The 16,162-nt window shown below is 44.2% G+C and overlaps 3 protein-coding genes across 4 annotated transcripts; 1 reads left to right on the top strand and 2 right to left on the bottom strand.

The window, feature by feature from the left end:
• Window positions 1–455: 455 nt before the first annotated feature.
• LOC6530164 (40S ribosomal protein S11) lies at window positions 456–1,940 on the bottom strand. Of its 2 annotated transcripts, none has more exons than XM_002091070.3 (4): window positions 1,853–1,940; window positions 1,213–1,338; window positions 934–1,139; window positions 456–656 (listed from the first exon to the last, which is right to left on the bottom strand). In XM_002091070.3, exons 1-4 carry the CDS (start codon window positions 1,862–1,864, stop codon window positions 533–535), a joined length of 468 nt encoding a protein of 155 aa, XP_002091106.2. In that variant the 5' UTR covers window positions 1,865–1,940; the 3' UTR covers window positions 456–532. The 2 variants fall into 2 exon arrangements, with proteins under 2 accessions (XP_002091106.2, XP_039229349.1); XM_039373415.1 differs by lacking the exon at window positions 1,213–1,338 and adding an exon at window positions 1,509–1,631 and having other exon boundaries at window positions 1,853–1,886.
• Window positions 1,941–9,687: 7,747 nt separating this feature from the next.
• LOC6530163 lies at window positions 9,688–12,211 on the bottom strand. Its single transcript, XM_002091069.3, has 5 exons — window positions 12,095–12,211; window positions 11,803–12,036; window positions 11,075–11,612; window positions 10,254–10,945; window positions 9,688–10,193 (listed from the first exon to the last, which is right to left on the bottom strand). The coding sequence occupies exons 2-5, from the start codon at window positions 12,020–12,022 to the stop codon at window positions 9,838–9,840; spliced, it is 1,806 nt and encodes a 601-aa protein (XP_002091105.1). The 5' UTR covers window positions 12,023–12,036; window positions 12,095–12,211; the 3' UTR covers window positions 9,688–9,837.
• Window positions 12,212–14,900: 2,689 nt separating this feature from the next.
• LOC6530162 lies at window positions 14,901–15,295 on the top strand. Its single transcript, XM_002091068.4, has one exon. It carries the CDS (start codon window positions 14,939–14,941, stop codon window positions 15,245–15,247), a length of 309 nt encoding a protein of 102 aa, XP_002091104.1. The 5' UTR covers window positions 14,901–14,938; the 3' UTR covers window positions 15,248–15,295.
• Window positions 15,296–16,162: the final 867 nt, after the last annotated feature.

Here is a 16,162-nt window from a genome sequence, read left to right as displayed (position 1 = left end):
AAGCCCGCCAAGAAATTTAAAAATTTCACTGAAAGCTAGAACCACAACATATGCCGCGCCATACAAATCATAGAAAAAACAATAATTTTTCATCAATAAACTTTTATTAAAAAAAATCATATTAATAATGTGTGCACTATGAAATATAAGTCCTTTGTACCTTGGGCCATTTTTAATCCTGTGAAAAGTAAAAAATCATATCATTAGTATGGAATATTTACATTCATTTCAATAGGCTGTTTCTTTGATAAATATCAGTATTCTCATTTTATATGAGAAGAGTCAAGGTTCTTCAGCAATTTGTTTTATGAAGACCGTCATGATTTTATCATCAGAATGCCAGTTAATAGATGTCTTACAAAAAAAAATGTTTTACACACCTTTTAATGAAATAGCTGGTTGCACGGCTGCTGAAATGCTGTGGAAAATGAGAGGAGACTGGGGAAAACCAATGGTTAAAGTTACTTTTTTTTGTTTTATTCAGAAAGAATAATTGCTACAAATATTATCGCCCGAATGGTAGTTGTCCGCTCTAGTACTTCTTGAAGCTCTTCTTGGCTCCCTGACCCTTGCTGACTTTCAGGACGTTGAAGCGCACAGTCTTGGACAGAGGACGGCACTCACCAATGGTGACAATATCGCCATGCTCAACATCTCTGCAAGTTAAGAAATTGGACGGATTAGAGAAAGATCGTACAGGATTAGCACAAAGGTAGCCGAAGGCTTAGTTTCAGTATTTTTACTTTTAGTAAAAAGAGTCAAGTTCTTTCAGCAATTTGTTTTATGAAGACCGTCATGATTTTATCATCAGAGTATAAGGTATTTAGTCTCGTTTTCACATCTTCAATGAAAAATATACTAAATCATTTTCTGGTTTAGCATAACATGAAGATGGGAAAACGTAATTAATTATAGCTTCATTGATATGTTTACCTGAAAACAGGAGAGCAGTGGACGCTCATGTTGCGGTGACGCTTCTCGAAACGACTGTATTTGCGCACAAAGTGCAGGTAGTCGCGCCGAATGACAATGGTGCGCTGCATCTTGGCCTTGCGGACCACGCCGGTCAGAATGCGACCACGGATCCTCACATCACCGGTCCAGGGGCACTTCTTGTCGATGTAGGTACCATCGATGGCCTATAACATGGAGTACACAATGTTGTTAGTGAGGGAATTCTTGGGCTTTAAAGGGCTATATCCTGGGCATCACCTCACGGGGGGTCTTGAAACCGAGTCCCACATCGCGGGAGCGACGCAGCAGCTTCTTCTTGGTGATGCCGGGCTTGACCTTGCGGTTTAGGTTGACACCGAATTGTTTTTGGAAGGCGCGCTCGTTCTGGTTAGTTGGTCGGTCGGTTGGGATCGTGTGTAGGGTTCAAGGTGGTGTCGGAGCAACAGGCAGACGGCAGGCACGGGCGGGAACATTCAGCGTGCGTGGGGTGACGTGAAAAGGAAACAAACGAAGGGGGCGCAACATTAGTCGTGGTTTGTTCGTGTTCCTCTTACCTCCGCCGGAGCGCGGAAGCCCAGGCCAATTTGGCGGTAGAAACGGGGCCTTTTCTTCAAGTTGGGGCTCTTGCGACGCACTACGACCACCGCGTGTTGCTTGCGGAACGAGCGTTCGGTTTGCTGCAATATACATTTCGTGTTCACTATTGGCGACACCATGCGCTAAAGTGGGGTTAGGGCGAAGCTGGTCCAGGCTGCGCTTCCCAGGGCTTTTGCTCGCTATTCCATAGGTTTGTCCACTCACTCGTCACTTACACCTCATCGGGCATTTTGCTTCGGCTTTGCATCCGCCGTTTAACCCGCGTATTTCATTTATTCAGCACACTCTCGTGGAATCTTACCTGATCAGCCATGTTGATGAAAAAGGAAAGAACGATTCAGAGTGACCGTTTGCCGTGGGCGCTGCAAGTGGGACCGTCGCAGAGCAATGCCGAAATACCAATCCAACGAAGGCGGTAATGCAGACTCTGTTAAGCCCAATGTTAGGCATATCAGCACAGTTGATTGTATTAGTAAAATATTGCTTAGCATGCAGTGGTTGTTCGTCGAATAGTTTTGCTTATATTCCAGTCTAAAATTGTTGTAATTGTATTACTTTTGAAAAGTTTATCTTACTTTATCTTACTTTATTTTAACAGTAGTAGATATACATTCCAGCCCTGTTTTGCAGCACATACCCAAACCATGATTGAAAGCTATGCTAATCCACAAACGAATTCCGAAAGATGGCGCACCTGTGCAAGTGGGGTGTTAAGTTTTTGAATATTTTCTTTGGCGCACTCGAATTTGCATATCTGCTGATTCAGATAGTTTGTCGCCGCTATTGACCTTCATCTTTTCGTCCAAGCCAAGCCATGTTTTTCTCAAGCACCACTTAAGCACATAGTGCTCAACGCCAAAAAATGCCTTTGTGCCTGCATTTTGTGGGCTTTCTTTTATTTAGTGGCACACAAACTCGCCCCGCATTTAAGGCGCATACCTACCGCGCTAATTCTCCACATGCCCCACGAATACGTCGGATTAAAAGTAATGACAACGTAAACGAGTGCCAGAAGAGCGGCCTTGAAATGCCGCCCACTTTCAAGGCGCAATCAGCAGCCACGGCAGCCTTTCCAGCTGCTATAAATCCGTTTACGGCTAAACGTCACGGATGTAGCGAAGAAGAACGCAGGACGAAGGATGCTGGGTTGGGCTGGGCTTTCGCTGGGCTCTGCCTGCGTTTCATTGCCATTGTTAATGCAGCTGTCTGCAGCATAAAATTGCGGCAAACATTGCTGCAGCTGCTGCCGCTTTGCTGCTGCTGTTGCTGGTGATGACCTTAACCTGCAAAAAGGGGCAGGAGGAGCTGCATTAGGCGTGGCATGCGTGTAAAGCTGGCGAAGGTTTTCCCAGTCGGCCGCTCGCCACGCTCGGCAATTTCACCTTGCCGAGCTCTGTGACGGCAACGAAATCTCTTTACAGTCCTCCCTTAGCTGCTGCCACCGCCCATAGCCACCCATCAAGGCCATTTCATCCCGCCTGCTCGTCCTTTGAGGAATTTCCTCAGGTAAATGAAACTGGTTTGTTACCTGTTACTATTGCGCCTTATGCGCCCAGGACATCATTCGGCATTATCGATTAAATAAGTCCGGGACATCATAAACAGCAGTAAAAAAGTTTACAACTTTTTCGCTTTGGTTTCCTTCGCTTATTATTATGATTTCCATGCTCATTGCCATTTCGGGTGTGGTGTTACTCTTGTTTGCCCGTGCAAATGAAAAAACTTTTTCCAACTGCCAAAGTTCAACCAGCCAACAGTTTAAAATCGATGCTGGCTTATTTGTTACAGCGTCGAAACTCAATGGTACCATTGATTTCGGGAAAATCATGACCTGTACCCATTTCTGGAACCATCATTTGGCCATCGAAAATTAATCTTGGAATATTATGTTAAGAGTTATGTGTTAAACAAGGACGTTTCCTGGCCATTTACGTTTGGAAAGTGTTGCTTGATGCTAAAATACATTTAATAATAATAAATAATAATAAAATATATATAAATTTAATGATTGTTTAGCTCTTAATATTAAAACTAAAATCATTATGGCAACCATGCGCATATTTTACCACTAAGAAAACTACATCTTAAGCTATAAAACCTCGACTTTAACGAATGTTGCTAGGCTCTTTAAAGTCGGGGCCAAAAGTTTTGGATGTTGCCCTGAAATTAAGAATATAATTTCCATGTTGACGGCAGGGACAAAGAGCGCAAAGATAACGGCATCAAGTGCGCAGCTTAACGGTACATTAGGTAAACAGTGTTGTCAACTTGTCCAGCGTGGCAGAGGGGCGGGGCCAGGGGCGTTCGTGCTTCAGTATGGGTTCTACAACACTGTATACATACACTTACTACTTGAAAGTGGATCGAAAAGCGGAAAAATGGGGTGGGGGCGTCGCGAGACGGAACCATTGACCCCATGAATGGGAAATGCTTTGGGGAAACTGAACTCTGAACTAGCGACAGAGAACAACGCGGATCTCTGGTGGCAGCGGTGGACCAGGAATTCCAAGGCACCGACAAAAACGTAGCCCACGAAATTGATATGTTTAACTCTCAGGCTCAATAGGGTTCTTTGTGAAGATGAATTTTTGAATGCCAATTAAAACCTTTTTTTATTTAATTTATTTTCTTGTATATAAAGTTTTCTAATGAACTGTTCTGCTATAAGGACCTGTTTCTTCGTGTGTAGAAACCACCTAACCCCAAAACCACCAAAAAAAGAATGTTGGGGATTTGGTGTTCAGAACGTGTATTTGAAAAGTGACCGAGATAATTTTTGGCATGCTTTGTTTGGTTTTACTTTCGCCATCGTTTCGCCCACCTCCGAGCCCATGCAATTTTGATGAGCAGCAGCTGGGTTGCGGTTGAGCCCCTGGGCTTGGGTCTGGAAAACCTCCATGAAAAACCGCCCACCCCATTGATGGCCCCAAAAAACACCCCTCCAGTGGAGCTGCCTGCTCTTTGGGTTGTTTAAGCAAGTAAATTTATGCGTTGCGCGTGGGGAAATGGGATGGGTGTGCGATGCCGCCCCAACTGCCTTTATCTTTCTGTATCTCTGGCTCCTCGTAAAATGCGAATGCAAAGAAATTATTACGATGCCGTATTTTTGGGGCCTTGCGCAGGGCGTTGCCTTGACTACACCTGCAGACCCCCGTTAGAAAAAGGGGTTGCCGGCTGTAATTATGTTAATTTTCCGTATTTGTAACATTCCCCAAATATTTGCAGATAAATTCCAGAGGCAAGGGTCTCTGGAAAATCCAAGTCTGAGTTGATGAAAATGTTCGCTATCAGCGGGTTGTCAGGACCCAGAAAAGCGACTAAGCCCTCGGACATTTATTGGCTGAGAGGAACGGCAAAGTGACAGATTGTGCGGAAATTAGCCAGAGAATGCAAAGTCAATTTCCGCTTTTGTCAATTATCCTAAGAACTTTATTGGCATAATAATGTTATTGGAATCAACAATAATACCCGCCTCAAAGGGCTAACGAAACAACCAACAGATTTCTAGTTAATTAAGAAGAAACAAGCGTATAACGCTACTTGACTGCCTAATCGGAAGTGGCGTCCACATGGAGAGCTCCCAAATCACCCGGCAAACAACTCTAATGAAGCCTGTCCAGCGTTCGGAGCTATAAGGTTGTATCCACCTCAGTCGTGCACTCTATTTTCCCGCTCCGGCCGACTAATTGAAAAACTTTCGTACTCCCCAAACACGTGCCACCCACTGATTCGTCCGCGGGAGGCACTGCATCATGCCCCTCGCCTCAGTTTTATAGGCATTGCTCGTTGCCAGGCTCCTGTCGCCTCCTTATCCTCCTTATCGCCCCAGAAACTCGGTTCTTCCTCCTCCTGTTCATGGGCTCCTCTGCCCTTCGGGTTCCTCACAAAAGGCCGTAAAACGCCTGTGTCCTGACGCTCGCAATTAAAGAGCAACAACAATGGCAGGCGCGGCAATAAAAAGGACCTGCATGAAAAGTAGAATTCCACGCCAACTGTTGAAGCTACGCTTACATATCAGAGGGCATTTTTCGCGCGAATAACATTTTCGTTTCAATGGAATTACGAAATATTGCGGAAAATATTTTTTGATTAAAGGCGAATGAGTATTAAGTCTGTAGGGACGTAACTTTGATGTATATTCGTTGTACAATGGGAAGAGCTTATACAAAATATTTATAAAATAATTTGTATAATATATAAATATTTTTATAGTACTTTAAAAGTAGTTCAGAGTTTTTTAAGGTTAAACACTCTCAATTACGGAGCTCTGTTGTTTATATTACGGATACGCCGAGTGTTCCGTGGAAACTTTTTGTATAACTGAAGTTTAAATTCAAAATGCAGACAACAGCGAATACTGCACATGGGGAAGGCACCTAAATAAACTTTAGCTTAAAGAAATTTTGCTCAACGCTTATCCTTCTATATTTTGACACTTTGTGGCATTTTAATTTATAGAGCATCAAAAACACGACCTGTCGCTAGCCGAAACACGCTTTTAACGTGTATTTTTTGGCAGAACCATGTGCCTGGCATCCGTTGCCGTGGCCCTGGAGGCCAGACCCGGGGCTTGGCGTAATTTGGGCGGGGCGGCTCCGGAGCCAGGTCATCTGCCCTGCTCCTGGTCTATCTCCGCGTCCTACGAGCGCCGCGGGGCATGTGAGGCGTGGATTTATTGGCCGCGCCCGCTGGCAGGCCGTAAAAAAGACGAAATTCGCATTAATTTCTTAAATTGAAGCGTCGCCGAAGCAGACAAACGACGCCCAGGGAAGTGGAAGATTACGTTTCCTTTTTATGGCAAAGTGGTGCGGAAAACGGGCAGGCAATCCAAAAAATCGAAGCGAAGGAAAAGCATAGAAATTGGCATGCGAACCTGAAACTGATTAAACAGGTCTATTCGATTTAATCTGCCTACATGGTACATGTACTATGTTGGGCTTGTGCTCGTTAATTGGAGCGATTCCTTTTGTCTGGTTTCACGCTCTTTTATATTGTATCAGTATCCTTCTTTCCCACTCGATGAATGGTGAAGGGGAGGGAGGCACAGAGGCACAGGCGCTTCTGTGCCATTGTTCGTCGTAAATTTATGCATGACGTGGCCATGATTTATCTCAAATTCGGGTGTAAATTAAAATTAAGTGGATTCTGCTTTTCATCGCAGGCATTGTTCGCAATAATCGAAATTTATTGATCTAAGCTTTATGTGGGATTACTTAGAAATATTAAATATTAAAGTGTCCAATCAACGAATTTGCCTCATACCAGTTAATAAAATCAGTTTAGGAATGTTGTAATGGCAACGAAATGCACATATTTATACCTTATTTTATTTGTCTAGGTTACACTAATGCGACTAGTGTGACCTTGCTAACTAAAAGAAGGTAAAACGAAGCAGCACCGCATTAAAGATTTATACATCACATTGTTGAGTTCTTGTATTACTTTCAGTAGCCATAGAGGTAAATTTTTCGTGCTTTCAGTAAACCCACTGATTCAATTGAAGCGTGTGCAATTCGGTTGGACTGTACTTGGACTGTACCGAAACTGGGGCAACAGCAATTTGTGCCTCCGCATCCGCCGTTCACAATGATCCATACAGCCACATCCTCGTTCCCAGATACATCCGCATTTAGAGCCACAGTCAGAGCCAGCGTTTCGCATACAGCGGACAATGGTGGCCCATGTTTATGGCTTTGGCTGCTGCTGAATGCCTCGATTGGTCAGCTGCCCTCCGATCAAAAACTGAAATGGGTTGGAAAGGGAGGGGGCATGGTGGGAAAAGGGCAGCACTAGGAAAAACTATTGTAAGCATCGACAAAGATTTACGAGTCGCATTTATGAGGAAACTTTGGCACAGACTCGCAAACTGGATGAGAAATGCCTGCTTTGTAATTGCCAACATACATCAATTGTTAGCAGCCAATTTGGCAATCGATATAAAAAAAATACGCGTGCGATGACCATTAACACATAATCATCGCCCCAAGGCGGTGTGCAAAAATCAAGTGGCGGTCTGTGGGCGCCGAAGGGGCAGTAAAATCCGAAGGACCTTCATTAAACTGCCAGCGAATCCAGCCATGTGTGTACCGGCGAGTGTCCTTCGCATCAAGGATGTGCCCGCATACGCATTCATATCCGTGTTCGTATCCTGGTTTTGCCTGGATATCGCAAATAATCATCCACTTAACGTCGTGAAACTTTATGCCAGCCCCTTAGCTGGGCCTCCATCTCTCCCTGGTGCGGAGCCATCTGCTTCCTCCCTTGGAGTCAGCACAATGTGACCGGGACTTGGACACGGACTCGGACAGTGCCAGTCATAATAATGTTTATTATATGTATGCTTTCTGGCGATGGAGTAAAGCGTTTGTTTGTGCACAGTGAGAAAAGTCTATAGCTACATAAGTTGCATTTTTATTGGTATAATCTATTTTTTGTATATCTTTAAAAGTCCACTTTCTACATGTTCGTTATTAGTTAACGTATAATTTTCACTAGAGCGATTAGTTTAGGATCCATGCTTAAAAACTCCTCAGTTAACTCCGCTGTCCAAATATCAAAAATTGAGGTGGAGATTTTTCTTTGTGTATCCGCACAAAGGACACGAATGGCCCCAAAACCTCTAAAGGAGTGCTTGTGTATCTCTGCACTTGACAAGTGAAACGGGTAGCTGGGCTTGGGTATTTTTAGAGCCACTCGTTTGACTGGCAAAACAATCCGGGGCCGGGCATCACATCAAACGTGAATCCAGGGGCAGTGCAGGTCGGAGAAGGAGGTGCCTCTTAAAGGCGCCCTTAAATTCCGGCTGTGGGCCATAAGGCAGCGAAGGAGGAAGTGAAGCCATTTCTAGCGCATCCTGGCCAACGGCGAACATCCTGCAAACGGCGAACCGCCAGCCAGAAATTGTAAATTTTCGCTGCTCGACAAACAAAAGCGCAGCAGGATGTGCAAGCCAAACAGTTGCTGAATTTTATTGTCAGTGGATGCAGCCAGTGGATGTCGCTGTGAATCCTGCGAGGGAGTAACTTTTACTCCGATCTCCGGCTAATGCCTTTAACTGGTTCGCTTGGCTGTGGCTCAATAGTTTTTTTTTTTGATTTCGTTTTTGTGTGTGGGGCTGAACTGGAAAACCAAATGACCAACAAATCAAATAGCGGAAAACTTTTATTTTGCAAAAGTTTTGCTCATGCTTCCGCGTCGGAAGGCCGGATTTTTGGGCGGTTCGTAGCTCCCATGGCTTCTTGTGCTTGGCCAGCGCGACCATCTTGGGCCCCATAAATAAGGCAGCAAATTGCATGCTTCACTGCCTCATCGGATCCTTGGAAAAGTGGGGGGCTGTGGGGTGTAGTGGAAAGTGGACTGGCAAATTGATGGCTTTGTAGCAGTTGCGGTGAATTTGTTGGCCCTTTGGGCCGTTTGCTGGTCGCTTCTTGTTTCCTTGAACTCTGACCAGCAAATTGTATTTATGCGTTAATTATTTCATTAACGCCCCATTGAGTAGCGCCTTCTTGGGCATCGTGTCTTGGGTCTGGGGTCAGGGGTCAGCTCATCCCCTCTCGAATTATTCCAGCCTATTGCATTCAAGTGCCTTGGATGCTCGGGCTTGGGGGCGTGGTGCCGCCCACCTCCTTGCGTGACTGGGTGCACTCGAATGGAAACGGAATGGGCCGCCCATCGAAGGTCTCATTAGGCGACACAGATGGACAGGCAATCCCGCGGGGTTTGTCCAAATGTATTTTAATTAAATGCCTTCAATTGTGGGGGGTAATTGGGAAGGGGTTGTTTTTGGTGGGGAATTCTTAGCGCACTAAATGGATTGAATGCCTTGTGAACTTATTGAATGATAAAGAAACTTTAATTAACTTTCTAGCAGGTAGAAGACGAATAACCTCACTAATATAGATGGCCAAATATTTTGAAAATTTATATTGTTTGGCAAATAGCTTAGGTTATCAATATAATATAAATATAACGTTTCTTGACCCATGTTGTATTGTAAATTTCCATCGACTTTCTAAAAAACTGTTTGCCACGCCCAATTTAACGCCACGCCCACACTTTTGAAAATTATAGTTAGGGAACTCAACTATAGCACTCTCTCTGGTTCCACCTCTCCTAACAAACAAATGGGCAAACATATTTTCAAATTCTTATGTATCTCATTTATTATCTATTTTGTCACAGATTACAATCGATTACTTAAAAATACTATTGTCACAATGATATGCTATTGATTTGATATGATTTCAAGTTTCGTCGTGGGTAAGGAATTGGAACCTTATAAGCCCCTCATAAATCAGTCACCATGCGTATGTTCATGTCCATGTCCTCGAAGTAATCCAAATCCTCGTCGAGGGCACTGCACAAATGCTGATCCATGCCAGTGTAGTTTTGGGACATTCCCCTCGGCTTTCTCAGACCCTCGAATGCCCTTTTGAAACTGACTACCTTCTCGTTATTACGGCTCGAGCTCTTGGAAAGAATCTTACATAGCTGCTTGAGATTGGCTACAACTATCACCAGGATTACGCCGATGAGCAGGTACATCACTATTAAAGCTGGATGCGGCACATTTATGCTCATGTCCATCTGACCTGCGTTGTCCTGCTGGTAATCCTTTCTGGACCGATCAGTCGTAGTGGTTTCTGCAGGATTTTCAATATAATATACCTAAAGACTTAATATTTAATGTATTTAATGCTTACCTGTTATGTGTTGGCTACTAACTGTTGAAGGTTCAGGCAACCTTGGGTTTCTTGTGGGTGTTGTTCTTCCTGTTGAAGTTTCCAGGGTGGTCAGTAACTTTTTAGTACTTATTTGAGTTCTTGGTAATGTTGTTGAATTTGTAATCGTCCTTGGAGTTGTGGAACCTCTCGTTGTTGTTACAGAAATGCTTGATACTTTGCTCGTCGTTGTATTTCTCGATCTCGGGGTAGTTGATGTGGTCGCTGAGTTCAGAATAACATTTGACCCTATGTCCAACCCCTTCACACACTTTTCGAAGTAGTTGGGACAACAATTATTGTTCAGAATACAGGAATCGTCACACCCGCAACTCATGATAATACCGTCAACGGAAAAAAGTGGACTTCCCGGACTAACGGATTCACAGCGAAACGAACAGCTCATCATGTCGTAGACCAGTGGCTCCTCGCTGCTGGACATCCCTGAAGATGCAGGTTCTGTGGTGCTGGTGGTGGTGGTGGTAGTGTATCCACCCACTCCACATTCGCTGCCCGTCATCAGCTTTACGTCATCGATGGCAATGTCCCCGAATTGCGACCTCGCATCCGTGGCGGTGAACACCACCTGAAAGTCCTCATGCATCTTGTCGATGGTGATTGTGTGCTCCAGCCAATGCGTTCCCTGCGAGCCAGTTATCTCAAATTTGCTGGAACTGAAGAAAAATTAAAAAAATTAAAATTACATATATAAAATGAAGTAGATATGCAAATCTAATAATATCTTCCTGGCTTACAGCTTATCCATAGTACCTAGCGAAACTAAAATAAATTGTTTAACATACTTGGACCTAAAACTGTTCCACATGTCGTCGACTTGCAGCGACGCTGGCTTCACAGACACCACCAGGCTGTCCACTCCAGCTCCGAACATGAAGTAGTGGAACCGGAAGCAGCAGGCGGCATTCAAACAGAGGGATCTCGGATAGATCGGTGATAAGAAGTGATAGCTGCCATAAGCTTCGATCTGGGTCTCCATGCGCATATAGTGTCCACCTGAACTGTTCCCGATGGTGTGATCGTATCGGGGTCCCGTGCTGGGGTGGTGAAAGTCGGTCACCGCACTGATCCTCTTCCAGGGTAACCAGATGGTCTCCTCCGCTGACCAGCCGCACTGGTCCTCGCTCTCGAAGTCGCAGGAGTGGTCCATTGTGTGGTTGCTCCTCCGGCAAGCTCCCAACTGCGTGCTCCACTTATCTCCATCGCAGAAGGCAGTGCGACTACCATACAGAACGAAACCGTCCAAACACACGATTTCCGCCTTCAAGGGATTATCCAAAACATATCCGTTTGTAGGATCCTCAGGCTTTTCGCATCCTCGCCCTGAAAATGAAAATAAATATGAAATATTACATCTTGTTGATACTAGTATGGATAATTTAAATTATCAAAATAAAGATAAAATATTACATCTTGTTGATACTAGTATGGATAATTTTATGAAATTTACTTTAAAAGTATTATTTAGATTAGGTTAGTTCGATCTTAAAGGGTGTACACTGTCAACACTCACTGGCACAAAATGGTTTCTTCTCGCGCAGGCGACCATCCCGATCGCAGGTGTGTATTGAGTTTCCTTGCAAGACAAATCCCCGATTGCATTGGAAAATCACTAAGTTGTTTGATCGAGTGAAGAACCGTCCATTTTCCAAATCCAAAGATCCCTCACAGCTTCCATTTGTGGTATCCAAACTGAAGACTAAAATCAATGTCAGCGCAATAAAAAATTGCATAGCTGCGACTTTCGCTGCAATTTTGTATGTATATTAAGGAGATGCAAAAAGACTGCTAAAAGTGACTGCTACCTGATGCTCAACTGATTTTCAAGTCGAGTTATTAGGGGCGGGTTCGTCACCAGCTGATTTTTTGCAGCTGCCAAAAAAGGATGTTACCGTTTCTAAAATCGTTTTGAATGTACATCAACATCGTTACCGTTGTACCGGCAATCGATGTATAGTGTGGCCATATACACACGATTTTGAGTCTCAAAAATATTTTATTTATAAGAAAAGATTTTATTTATAAGAAAAGATTTTTGAATACGGATAGATTTTCAATAATAAAATAATAGTAACAGTCAATCCCCGTAGGTCTTTAGTTTACTGCCATTCACTTTTTTAAGTAATGATAACGCAAAGATTTTCAATAATATAATAATTTGTATAAAGCCGTAGTTCAACAGTCAATGCCCGCAAGACATTAATTTACTGCCGTCCACTTTTCCAAATAATGATAACGCACATTTTCTGTCATTAGGAATTATAAGGGTGCTCAGAAATGGGTAGGGCAGGACTTCTTCAAGGAGCACGTAAGAATAGGCCAAACATCAGGTGTAAGTAAATGAAAGACCGAGTAGGAATACGAGAAAAGCGAAACGCCAACATGAGCAGCTCATAAAAACCCAACAAGGCGAAATGTTTAGGTTTAAGTGGGCGTCCTCATGGAGGAGATGGCGACGTGGTTGGGTGGCGGCAGGTTGGATGGGAGGTTCTGTTGTCCGGGTTGACTTACCGGAATGAAGCCGCCTGCATGCCGTGGCATGCCCAGCCTGCATTTAGCTAATCCACAAGTTTAGCACAACAAAGGCAAAAGCCATGGAAGGCACAACTCAAGGTCCTTGCGACGATGACTACGAGTGGAAATGGCCGAGGACGATGGTGAGGATGTGGACGAGGGACTCGAACTGCGACTGGGACTGGCGTAAGTGGATGCGGGACGACGACGACTACTTGACAGTCTTGGCTCGGCTTTGTTTCTGTGCAATGGAGGCGCCACCAGTTTTCTCCTTCTCCAAGACGCTGGCTGCATCTTAAATTGTGTTTCTTGAATTCCTGTATTTCTGTTTCTGTTTCTGTTTCTTGCCGAGGGAGCGACGTCTGGGAGCTCAGGATTTGATAATTTCAGCTCTGACCTGCTCGCATATGTAAATTGATGGCTTTGTTTGTCTTTCGGGCTCAGCTTCAAATTCGTAAATCCGTTGAAAATCCTTTTTAACTTTTAATGATGGGGCCGCTGTGGCAGAGAGTGGTTGAGAGTGGCAGAAAGTGGGCCAATGTTTTCCCTTGGGATTTGCGTAAAGTATCTGCTAAAAGCTTTCCCCATTCCGAAAATTCCGTTTGCCAGTCCACGTTACTTGGCCAAAAAGGCAGCTCTAACCGCATCGACGTAGACATCCTTTCCTCCATCCCCCTTCACCCAGGAGTCAACATCAATTTCGTTTTCATCAATTTCGGTCGGAGGAAAATGGTGGATATGGGCGCCTTCTAAAGCTGTATATTCCAACAAGACCGAAAACAAGTCAAAAAGCAACAGAAAGAGAGGCTAGACAGAGAGCGAAAGAGAGGGAAAAAAGTTGCGAAACTTGGGAATGTTCAAGTTAGTTTTCATTAATTTGTTGTTCTAGTTGGACCACTTGTAAAAAGTTGGCTTAATCTTTTGGTTCTCGAATGACTAGAAATATAACTATGTAGTTGAGGTATAAAATTTCAGATCGACATTTCACCAAATGAAATACGCGCAAAAATAAAACCATTAAGTCGATCGGATTTCTTGGACTCTTGGCTCCTTTAGCTAAAATGGTTTTGATTTGATACATTAGTTCTGTATCCATCATATATCATATTCAATTGGTTATTTTTGTGCCAATTAAATGGCTAAGTTACGCGTTTCTAATGCCATTTCCTACATTTTATTATACATATTCTAAAATTCCTATTGATAAAGCTTGCTTCAATTGGTATACCCGTTTTGTTTGCATTGCGGCAATTAAAAGGGTTATAAATGGAAACCCATTAAACCAAATAAAAGCAGCTGAAGTTTATTGATTGAATTCGCATAACACATTTTGGCACTCAGGGAGCATACATTTTTAATTGGCCCCGTTGCTGTGGCGCCAGTTAGAAATCCGAGTCCGTAATTTGGCTTGAATTTGGATTCGGCTGTACGCCCAAGACAAATGCTCGCAATTATCCGAGCATAAAGTGGGTGCGTGTGCCTCTTGTGCACCCACACCACCGCACTCCGGTTTCCGGCCAAAACAAGGACACTCGCACACACACACACACACACCTAGCAAATCTAAAGCACGTGCCCAAATTATCTTCAAGGCGAGAGCCTAAATAAAATAACAGCTGCAAACAGACGCATAAGCAAATGACCATGATGGCAACACTTCTCCCAGGCACAGAACCCCATCCCAGAACTCGGCCTAAACTCATTAATTATCTAAAAATCTAAGAAGGATCCCGGAGGGGGACGCAGGTTGCAGGACATAGTGCCGTGACCGGCCATGAATACAGCATTGTGTTGGCAATCAACTTTGCCGCCGAGCATCAAATATGCTTAATGTGCTCTTCGATTGTTCGTACTTAATGATGGGGCGACTTGGCACAAATGATTTGCCATCAATAGTTCGGCTTATGTATTTATGTTTCTTGGGAACTGCTTTTCCAATGTGCTTTCACTTCTAAGTGGTCAAATTGGGATTTATCATCTATACAGTACAAAAAACCCAGAACAGCTCTTTACCTTTATAGCCATTAAGTATATATATAAAAAGCGTTGTAATGGCTTTCTAAAATTATTTGAAGCAAATGCCTAAGGCCAGTTCACATTTTGTGTGATCAAGGAACCAAGCATACTTATTTCAAATGTCTGCCTTTAAAGTTGCTTACGCGTGTCGTTACTGTGGCAATATCGTCAGTTACAAGAGTGCCAAAGTGAATGAGACGCCCTACGACCTGCTCCTGAGCAGGACCTTCAACCTGATCCAAGAGGATAAGATCCGGGAGACGAATGGGGAGCAGTTTCAGAACCTGCACTGTTCCAAGTGCCGCATGGAACTGGGTCTGCTATGCTTGCAGAGCGAGAAGAATGCCCAACTAAAAGGACTTTCGCTGCTGGAGAAGGTTCATCTGGTGGTGTACGACTCGTACGAGGTGCCATTCGAAATAGCATGAGTTCATGACTGATGAAGCGTGAGGAAATAAAGCTCCAAGCAATAACAATTAAGAATTTAAGGGACACGGTTGCCATGTCTGCAGTTGACGCGTTGGTCCTTTGAGCGCCATTGATGCGCACATATGTATGCAATATATACTCGGTATTTGATTTTGACTTTGCACGAGCTTGTCACTTGGGTATGTTTTGGCAAGCGTAAAAATGATTTGCTCGACTTGCGACTGCCGGAGCATTAATCAAAATCAATCCAAGGATTCCTTCTTGCCCCAAACCGTGCCAGACGACGACATGAGGCGACCTTCACAGTTTCAAACAAAAGTCTGTGCCAGGCACGCTGGAAAAATCCAAAATAATTTACACTCGACGCTGTGACAGTTGGAAAGGCACATCCTTTCCCCCCCCCCAGCGGAAATTAATGCGCTCCTCCCAGCTGTCTTCTAGGTATTCACACACACACACACACACAGTCGCCTACCTCCTCTGAGTGGCTCAATGGCAAAAGACGAAGGCAAAGGCATTTTAATGATTTTAATTAACTGCATGTTTGCCTGTAATTACAACGGCAACAATGCAATTACGGCACATGTACAGCACTGGGTGGCCATAAACAACACGGCTCCGGGTCAGAGGGCAAGGCCAGCTGGCCGCCTGTCTTTTTGCCTCTTGCCTTTGTCATCCATCCAGGCCAGCCCTCTTCTAGGCAACTCCTCGGGCTCCTGCTCCTCCGGCTGGGTGACACACCTCGGATGACAGAATAATTACATGCAGAGCCACCAGGCCCCTAGTTCATTTGCTTTTAGTGCCCCAGCTGGAAGTAGTTCCTGGAGAGCGTCGGCAGAGCAGTGCATCATACCGAGCGGTACATGGGTGCGTACCAGAGGGGATCCTTGCCATGGCAATCTGGGAAACTTCCC

The sequence above is a fragment of the Drosophila yakuba genome, chromosome 2R (assembly GCF_016746365.2).
Source record: "Drosophila yakuba strain Tai18E2 chromosome 2R, Prin_Dyak_Tai18E2_2.1, whole genome shotgun sequence".
NCBI classification, from domain to species: domain Eukaryota; kingdom Metazoa; phylum Arthropoda; class Insecta; order Diptera; family Drosophilidae; genus Drosophila; species Drosophila yakuba.
Note: the sequence above shows the minus strand (reverse complement) of the source record. Positions and strands in the feature narration are given on the sequence as shown.

Coding starts and splice junctions, on each gene's coding strand:
- LOC6530164 (XM_002091070.3), bottom strand. Junction 1,140..1,212: donor GTTTCAAGACCCCCCGTGAG/GTGATGCCCAGG, acceptor TCCATGTTATAG/GCCATCGATGGTACCTACAT. Junction 657..933: donor CACTGCTCTCCTGTTTTCAG/GTAAACATATCA, acceptor CTTAACTTGCAG/AGATGTTGAGCATGGCGATA.
- LOC6530163 (XM_002091069.3), bottom strand. CDS start 12,022: ATGCAATTTTTTATTGCGCTGACATTGATTTTAGTCTTCAGTTTGGAT. Junction 11,613..11,802: donor GAAGAAACCATTTTGTGCCA/GTGAGTGTTGAC, acceptor TTTCATTTTCAG/GGCGAGGATGCGAAAAGCCT. Junction 10,194..10,253: donor TAGTAGCCAACACATAACAG/GTAAGCATTAAA, acceptor AAAATCCTGCAG/AAACCACTACGACTGATCGG.
- LOC6530162 (XM_002091068.4), top strand. CDS start 14,939: ATGTCTGCCTTTAAAGTTGCTTACGCGTGTCGTTACTGTGGCAATATC.